We start from the raw sequence: 9,772 nt of genomic DNA, 5'->3' as shown, positions 1-9,772 counted from the left end.
TATTAAACCAGGTTATTTTTACCATTTATTTAAATTATTATTTACTCGTACCAGCTACCTAGTGACCCTACTGTTTAGTCTACCTCTAGTCCTGCTGGTTTATTGCTGATATAATAAGATAACTTTGCATGTCATGCGGTCGTTGCATTGTATTTTATAAATTAATATTAATATGTTGTTTTGAATGTCCCTCAGTGATAAAATTTGACATCATACTGATAAATTATGGATAGTTTGTTTAAAGTTGGTATCAATTACTCGATTAGCCGCTATTCTTATCAGTCGTTGCTTGAATAGAAACATATATTAACTCATTAAAACACTCGATTGACACGTATAACACAAGACGGACGCTTTGTTTTAATGTGTCGCTCGCTGATTATTAGATAGTGGAGTTAACACTAGATCCGGGACATGGACCAGGAAGTTTCCGCGATCCCTAATGGGGGTTTAGGGCACCGGCTGTCGGATGTTACCAGTCAAGACAGCGACAGTGGCATAGTATATCGAAATACACATAGACCATTCAGCATGTAATTACCAATACTAACTTCCCCACTTCGTATCAATATTTTTTGAGTATAGTATACAAGTCGTAATTTTATTTATTTTGGGTATTCATACCCAAAATAAATAAAATAATAATAATATGAACGTTGGTACTTACACATTTCATGTCCTTGCTATTGTCCATGTTAAGGTTTATTTTATCGGTAGGTGGCGTCCAAGTACTTTTTTAAACGCGGTAGCACCCAAAAGGACAATCAGGAATAGATCTGCGTCATCAGTGGGAAGCGTTTCTAACTATGGAAAGGTAAATGTTTTACTTTGTTTATACATACCTATTATATTCATTGCTCTAATTTACTAATGTTTTATGGGGCACGTAAAATAAAACCACATTTTATCTGTGCACTGGATGCCCGAATCTCAGTACTCGTTTGTGCTCATAAATCATAATTACTCTATTATTTCAGGACTCGTCATCGTCAGGGGATTATGCCAGAGAGTTCGGTAAAAAGAGAAGATGGAACACGCTAGTTACAGTAACGGTCGTGCAAGCTAAAGCTCTACCAAAAACTTCGGACAAAAGTTCGGTGTACTGTAAGATCAGGTAAGATTTTTATTTTTTTATTAGCCTATAGGAGTGCCCCACTGCTGGGCAAATGTCTCCCCTCTTTCCCGCCATTTGGTCCTATCCGATGCACACTCCCGCCACTCTTTACAAAATGTGTCAAGGTCGTCCCGCCATCTCCGTTTCGGTCTTCCTCTGCCCCGAGATCCATCCTACCCCAGTGAGACCCAGACTGTCTGTCCGCAGCTAGTAAGTAGGTAAGTCAGGTAAGTAGTAACAAAATATTATAGCCGTATATATTGATAAGAATATGGTGTAATTGAACTAATTGATGACTGATTACATTGACAGATTGGGGACCGAAATACATAAAACAAAGTCCGTTGCTAGATCGCAGCAACCTGAATGGAAAGAACGGTTTCAACTCCATATTTACAGAGACCACTTGTTAAAGGTCTCCTTATGGGATAAAGACAAACAGAAGAATTTCATGGGCAGGTACGTATATTAATTTTATAAACTTGGTTCTTGTAGCATTTCTTCTATGTGCAATTTAGTAATTGAACGAATTTTTACAGGGTGTGGGTACTATACTATACAATCATAACCAAGTTCAATACTTCTAAAATATATGTACAGAATCGATGACGAGATAAGTTGTTTGCACTTTAACTGCTGTTTAACACTATTTTAAAATTTAACGGTTTGAATATACCTAGTTTCAATTAAAAGTCTGTGAGAGTGTTAAAATGAGGAGTCTATTTTTGTATTCGCTAGTGATACCGGCCTTACCCCGTATGATAGGATAGGCAATAAAGTTATTTAAAAAAAATCGGCAACTTATTATGTGTGCAGCTGTGTGGTGGATTTGACGACGTTGGACAAGGAAAGGACACATGAACTGCGCCTGGAGTTGGACGATGGCTTCGGTGAAATCCATTTATGTGTTACAATGTGCACCGTTCGCGACGACCCCTTGACTACTGAAGCTATGGATTCAGGTGTTTCGTTGAAAAATAAAAGCGTGAGTGGTTTTTGTGTACATGCTTATAGTAGCTGAGGCGTAACGGCCAAGACTAGCGTTCAGAAGACACTAGGTATATAAGATTTTCCAAAACTAGTTCACTTAAAATAAGACAGAATGTCTCCGGTTTAATAATATGTACCTAATGTTATATTCCAGAACGATCTGAAACTAGTCGGGCAACTGCACGTGACTGCCGTAGCAGCACGGGGCTTGAGCTCCAAACCAAATGCATATTGCACCTTGGAATTACACAATCAGAGAGTGCAAACACACAGTATACATTCTAGTAGCGAGCCTGTATGGAACAAAAGATATACATTGTGAGTACCTAAGTACCTAAATAATTATCGATGTGTTGCCGCCTCCAATTTGTCGATCAATTATTGTCATCATTCTCTATCTCTATCCTACCGCATACATCAGCCGTAACAACATTGGAAAAATCAAATTATTGATTAAGTACCGTATTTTCCCGCAAGAATTTCTTTAGCATCAAGGTAATATATAGTTCTGATTTCTGCCCCAGTAACAGCCAATACGAATTTGGAAATAATAGAACGAGTTGTGGTTGAATTTTCCAATGATTGTTACACCTAAATATTATGCATAATAGAAGAAATATCTGATATTCTTTTACAGTGACGTCTACGATATCACCTCAACACTGGATGTGAAAATAAAAGACAGCTCGCTCAAAAGCTCCTTTGGTATCGAGCACCTAGGCAAAGTATCCATACCTTTATTTAGGATAACGAATGGCGAGTTGCGATGGTTCGCGCTTAAAGATAAGAATAAAAGAAACAGTGCCAAAGGAAATCATCCAAGGGTCCTATTGCAGATGTCTATAGTATGGAGTCCAGTGAGTTCTTTCAACATTAACTTGATTCGGCTTAGGCGCTCTAGCATAATATACAGTAATGTAATGTATCACTAATGTATCATAATCAAGATACTGGGTGTCGCAAATTTCAATTCTGACTGCGGACTGCGGATGTGTACTTCAACAAATATAAAAAATAGCAACATATTATCTACTTAGCCAGCATAAACATAGTATAATTACAACAAATTACATACTACAAGTACAGGACCTATTACAAAATTTTGTATTTATTCTCAGATTAAAGCAGCGCTGAAGTTATTTTCTCCTAAGGAAGTGAAATATATAGAAAAACCAAGAAAACTGGATATTGATGTTGTGTATAAGAATGTAATTTTCATACAAGATGTGTTTGATTTTCTGCACATAGTCGACGATGCATATAAGTAAGTGACCTTTACTTTTTTTCATAATTACTTACCTATATGTATAAGTATGCTTGCGATATGTATGCATAGCCGACACTTACTGCTTGAGCGATTTTTGGTTTTCCATAAAGCAAACTAAGATTTTTGAAGGGTTATTGGAGGGTCATTCTACTCTCATTCCCCTGGCTATAACTATTCGCACATTCCCAATATATTCCGCTTAGCTGTTTTGGTTGTAGATGGAACTTGGCACAAGTTACACAGTCACCAAAACGAGATGCTAATAAAGCGTAATTTCCTAGGAATTTGAGAATAGGTATGGCCAGGGGAATGAGATTTTTGTAGAATGACCCTTGAACACCATCTGTGATACATAACCACATTATATAATTATCTATAAATATAGAAATTTCCTAAACTCAGTTTAATACCTTTTTGGAGTACCTACCTACCTAAATGATAGTAGAGTGTTTAATTATTTCAAGTGCACAGATCGACCGACATACTTAGTGACTAGTTTAATAGATCCATTAGCTGTCTGATAATTATATTATGACGTTACGTCAACCCAATTTAATATGTTAATGTATATTAGAATTGTAAACAGTAAGATAAGGTTAGCTGAGAGCTGGGAGTAATGAGCTACGCTGCTGTGGCTGCTTCTTCTTTTTTCTACAGGGTGTCCTGTATAAAAATCCTGGTTAGAAAAGTGCCGATATGTCAAAAACTATGAGATTTTCATTAAGGGTAAATTTGCTTAATCTTGTAGCCCATCAGCTGCTCCATAAGCCCTTTAAGTCTTCATATTTATTACACAAACGGGTCTACCGCGATATAATTTCATTTTTTTTCCTTTAAGTCTTGGCGTTGGTTTTAGGGACACCCGATATATTAATGGAAATGATGTGGGTTCTATTTAAAGTTTGTATCATATTTAGTACCTACTTCAAACATCCTTAATATTCTTAGCATAATTCTTGCATAATTTATGTTTTATAATATCAACAACTAGCGACCCACTCCGGCTTCGCACGGGTTAACAAATTATATACCTAAACCTTCCTCAAGAATCACTCTATTGATAGGTGAAAACCGCATGAAAATCCGTTCGGTAGTTTTTGAGTTTATCGCGAACAAATATACAAACACACAAACAGACAGACGCAGCAGGGGACTTTGTTTTATAAGGTGTAGGTAGTGATATGTTTAATTTTGATGACATTTCAAACTGTTTCATGAAGTCGGTTTTATTATATTAAAGACTATTAGGCATTATTTTCTCAATATAGCATTGTATAGCTACGACGCAAAAGTAAGTGGGTATCACGCATTAACCGATTCCGTACTAATCCCTAATAGCGGGCGCAGCATGGTTCCATTTTTATCGCCTGTAACTATGCCCGTCACATTCGCACTTGTTAGAACGTGACAGGCATGGTGATAAGCGATAAAAATGGGACAGTGCTACCGCCGCAGGTAAAATAATAGGTACTATAAATGCGAAAGTAACTTTGTCTGTCGGTCTATTTATTACCTCTGAACATCATCATGAAATTTGGTATGGAAATAGTTTTAGGCTCGAGGAAGGACATAGCATCGTTTTTATCAATTGTCATCATCATTCCGCGCGGACGAGGTCGCGGGCAGGAGCTAGTGTATTCCATACAGGTGTTTTGATCCGGATTTCGAAATATTGATGAAACCTTCAATAAGTTCAAAGTAATTGAGAACAGGATTTGTTTCAAAGTCCAAAGAGTAGTATTCTAACGATACAGTGTTATCATTGTACTGGGAAGGTCAAGCAGATAGTAAGCAATATATCATTATAAGTAGATTTAAATTCATATTATCTTCCTACTTATTACAATATTAATCCTCTTGCAAAATAAAGCGGTTCAATACATCAGGCATTAATTATAATAGGTAAGGCATCATAGACTGAAAGTTCTTAAGAAAATGCCATTTAGATCATATAATCCACTCGACCCTGTCATCGGAATTAGATGGAGAAAACGAGGGGAGGCCTTTGCCCAGCAGTGGGACACCAAAATAGGCTAGGAAAAAAAAAAGATCATATACTCGTAATATTTTTGAATGGGTAGATAAACAGGGAATAAGACTACTTAAACTAGAAACTATAGATGGTCAAGCAAATCTTGTCAGTAGAAAAAGGCGCGAAATTCAAATTTTCTATGAGACGATATCCCTTCGCACCTATTTTTCAAATTTGCCGCCTTTTTCTACTGACAAGATCTGCTTGACCAAGTATAAATAATATGACATGTTAGTTTTTTTGAAATCGTTGACTGTCGACATGCGTAACTACCTGCATCTATGCACACTTCCTTTTAGTTCTGATGAAACCTTAATACCTATCGTGATCATGAATAATATACTCTTTACAGGCGATTTTTAGAATGGGACAATCAAGAGCTATCCCTGCTGGCGCTGGTCGGTTGGCTAGTGTTCTGGTTCTACTTCAGGCCGTGGACGATCCCGCTGCTGCTATTGGCTCCATTCGTGCTTCAAATAATCGTTGGCCGAACTTCAGGTATTTCCTTGCATCTGTGCTATCCTGGTTGGATTCTAGTGTTATGGCGCCTCTTCACGTTGGGCCAACGCCAACGCCAACGAGGGACGCAGCCATGCGGTAGAATGAGATAGCAATATCACTTGCTCCCTCTAACGCATAAATGCGTCCCTCGTTGGCGTTGGCGTTGGCCCAACGTGAAGCGGAGCCATTAGACCAAGATAAGTTGGCAGCGATTCGATAGCCCAGACCGTGCAAGTATTATTTAAACGCCATCATTTAATAGAAGTTTGACGTTTAAAATAACAATTTAGCTTGGTCTAACTCTAGCTAGTTTCAAGGGCCTTCGTAGCCGTAGTTAGTCTGAGTTGCCTAAGAAGCTAGAGATCCTGCTCCTGGCGGCGCAGTACGGTCGCGTTTTTATCCCTTGTCACCATGCCTGTCACGTTCTAACAAGTATGTAAGTGCGAAAGGGACGCGCATAGTGATAGACGATAAAAATGGAACCGTGCTGCGCCCACTGGGCTCGAATCCCGGCAAGCGCATTTACTGTGGGATGTTTTTCTTAAACACAAACGTTATAAACTTACTATGGGATTAGGACTATTTGTGTAAGACTGTACACTTGTACAGCTAGCTTCGAAATTATCGAACCGAGTAGTCTACGCGTTATCTACCGTTCTCAAAAAGGCACAAGTCCCTGTATGTAAAACTATTAGTCTGTCTCTAACAGTAGAGATTCCAGGATGGCAGATACATACTTTTAGAGCGTTGTTTCATCCACTATTAATGCTGACTGTACCATAATTTTTTATTAAAAATTTAATCTAAACTAGCCCGGATCTAAGTGCTACATTTGGCAACCTAACTATTCGTGGTAGAGCTATTTTTTCCGCAAACAACAACTTGTGGAGACATTATTAACACATTCAGCGCCAAGAACCCGACTGTCGGGTACACTGTTCGTAGCAACTACGCGCTCCAAACGGCAAAGACATGGCTACGCGCTACGAGCGTAACCCAGTAGTACACTAAGCACACTAAGGCAATGAATGTGTTAACAAGCTTTTTTTTTTGATTTTGACCAGTTTCCAATTCAATGCCCAATTAAGCTGAAATTTAGAATGATAAGAAATTACCTAATTAATGTGTCTTTCATTACCGTATTTTTTTATTTTCAGATGATAAAGTATTGGTAACATCATATAGGGAGTACGGAGATGAAAGCTTGCTGAACACTACTGAAAGGGTATGTAGAAAGATGACAATTAATAGTCAAAACCTTTTGTTAATTGTCTGTGAGAATGTTATCGAATGATACTTAGGCACGGTTGTTATGCGTGGTGGAGCAGCGTGGAGAAACGGTGGGAAGAGTGAAAAAAAAGGGACAAAAGATGACGTAACTACTATGTACCTACATGTCCTACATCATCCTCATCTTCTGTACACCGTTTGGGTCGAATTGGACCCCTCAGCGTAGTCTTTTCTTGTAGGTGTCTTGTGTGGAGAATAGTAGGGAATGTACGAATGAGTGAATAATATGTACATTTTAAAGTGCACTGTATTTAAGTCAAATACACCCACTGACAACAAGTCTGACACGAGTACAACAATTTTAGTATGGATTTACTTAACTAACAGGGGAACCTTCTTCCTAGGAGTCCCCGTCTCGCCTAAACTCCGAGAAAGTGAAAATGTGGGATGAATGTAAGGGAACCGAACAGCGCTGCCCTCCTAAGCTAAAAAACCGTATTTGCAGTCAATTTGTATGAAAACTGAATGCAAATACGGCTTTTTAGCTTAAGAGAGCAGAGCGGACAAAGCAAACAAAGCAAGTTGAATTGATTTATAGAAATAGTCGACAAGGCTAATTCAAATTTATACTGTTTATTTTTTCAGCATGACAAAAGTTTACCAGGAAAAATTAAGACTTTACCGGAAGTGTCTATCAAAATTATCGACAACATAGAACTAGTGGTATCGTTTGCGGAAAGAATTTACAAGTAAGTGTATAGTTACAGTGATGCAAGTAAATATTAAACTTACCTACTGCTTTTATAACTTTAACTTTGGATCTCCGGCGTAAACCATATCACATAATAAGGAATAGAAAAACTAATTCGAACCTAAATACCTATGTGTCTACTGTGCACGTCACCTCCCATTCATGACTGGGCTTTCTGGCGTCATTTACCACAAATGGATGAAAAAGGTGTTGACTTACTTATATTATAATTCGGAAACCCGTTTTTGACACTGGACTCTGGAAAACAGCCAGACGAGATCCATACTGTCTCGTAAGCTGAATTATCTTTTCACAGTATAAAAATAGATTGAGTTGTCTGAGCCGGAACTTAGAAATGCCATTTTTTTTCAGTCTAGCTACGTTTAAGGTGCCATTCCTGAGCTACGTCACAATGGTTTTGCTTTGTGGGGCGTCATTTGCTGTATATTTTATTTCAATAAATTACATGATGATGGTCTTTGGTACGTATAATAATTGGAAAAATAATGAAGTCTGATAATCAGGTGCATTAACTATGACTAAACATTGCGACCTATTTACGTCTTACCTATAGGTACCTATACCTACTTTACCCAGTTTACGAGTTTCATAGTTATTATATTATACATAATGGATTAAACTTGTTCTCAGCACCTTTCCGAATTGATTTCTTAATTGGCACGTTAACTCTGTTTTAAGACAAAAATGGTGATATAATTTGCAGATATTGGCCGCCAAGAATTGTTTACTAGATACCTACTCACCTATTCCTTTTTATATTTCACAGGCACATACAAATTCTTCAGAAAACATTTGAACCCTAGTAGAAAACCGAACAACGATTTGATCGACTTTATTTCACGGATACCGGACAACGAGATATGGGTAAATAATTTAAAATTGTCTGACTAGCAAGTTAAGTAACGTTTGATAAGCTAAGAGAAACAGTGGGGAAAGAAAGAAGCTTATAGGGAATACACAAGTTTGATTGGGAGCATATTATACCATAGTCCTCTTAACCAACCGGACCTTATCTATAAATATTGCAATTGCAATTTCACTAGTCGTTTCAAGACTTATTTAGCAACAACAAAACGCTTCGCTCAATTTTTTATTTTAAATTATAAAACAGTCAATGCTCGCAAATACGACAAAATCAATAGACGCCTATATAAAATACATATTTTATTTAACATTGTCGAGAAATTAAACTAATTATTAATATCATCTAGGAAGTAATTTGTTCCATCATGTGCAATTGCAGCATTAGCGTTTAAAGATAAGGAGGAAATTAAGGTACAGTCAAGTGTTAAAATATGGGTAGGTACATACAAAATTCTTATTTAAATCCGCCGACAGAAAAGCCATGGGACATATTTTTGAGTAAGACGTGTGTACCCATATTTTTATACTTGACTGTATATACCTACATAAAGCTACAGAAACACCGGATGTGTTGGCTGAGTTTTCGTGTTGTATGATTTGCAGAAAGACTGGAAAGAATTGGGTGTCCCGGAGCCTATGCGGCGTTGCAGCGAGCGAAGCAGCGAACAAAACAAGCTGGTGCGGAGCGTCAGCGGCCCGGGCCCGACCACCGAGCTAGGCCCCCTATGACACTCGCACTAACAAACATTTTAGATCAATTATTTATATCAGCCATCTATTCATTTATAGTCAACAAAATACTATATCACTAAGTTTTCTTTTTAATTTTAAAGGTGTGTGTTAAATGTTTAAAACAGTTATTGTTAGTGACTAACTCCAGTTAAAATAACTAGTGGTTTTGATAGTTTATATTAGTAATAGGTAATACAAGACACTAGGTATCTCAGTAGTTTTGGCTAAATGTACTGGCAGGCTTAGTTCAATACACTGTAAGTAATTTAG

At 37.5% G+C, this 9,772-nt stretch overlaps 1 protein-coding gene across 1 annotated transcript; it reads left to right on the top strand.

The window, feature by feature from the left end:
- The first annotated feature begins 336 nt into the window (after positions 1–336).
- Positions 337–9,564, top strand: LOC134804459 (multiple C2 and transmembrane domain-containing protein-like). The gene is made up of 14 exons (XM_063777506.1): positions 337–533; positions 718–814; positions 978–1,114; positions 1,427–1,573; positions 1,931–2,099; positions 2,259–2,422; positions 2,742–2,961; positions 3,223–3,368; positions 5,756–5,901; positions 7,062–7,129; positions 7,780–7,883; positions 8,258–8,367; positions 8,673–8,770; positions 9,374–9,564. Exons 1-14 carry the CDS (start codon positions 415–417, stop codon positions 9,497–9,499), a joined length of 1,851 nt encoding a protein of 616 aa, XP_063633576.1. The 5' UTR covers positions 337–414; the 3' UTR covers positions 9,500–9,564.
- The last annotated feature ends 208 nt before the right edge of the window (positions 9,565–9,772 follow it).

The sequence above is a fragment of the Cydia splendana genome, chromosome Z (genome assembly GCF_910591565.1).
Source record: "Cydia splendana chromosome Z, ilCydSple1.2, whole genome shotgun sequence".
In the NCBI taxonomy this organism is placed as follows: Eukaryota; Metazoa; Arthropoda; class Insecta; order Lepidoptera; family Tortricidae; genus Cydia; species Cydia splendana.
The sequence above is the reverse complement of the archived record's forward strand: the minus strand, read 5'-3'. Positions and strand labels throughout refer to the sequence as shown.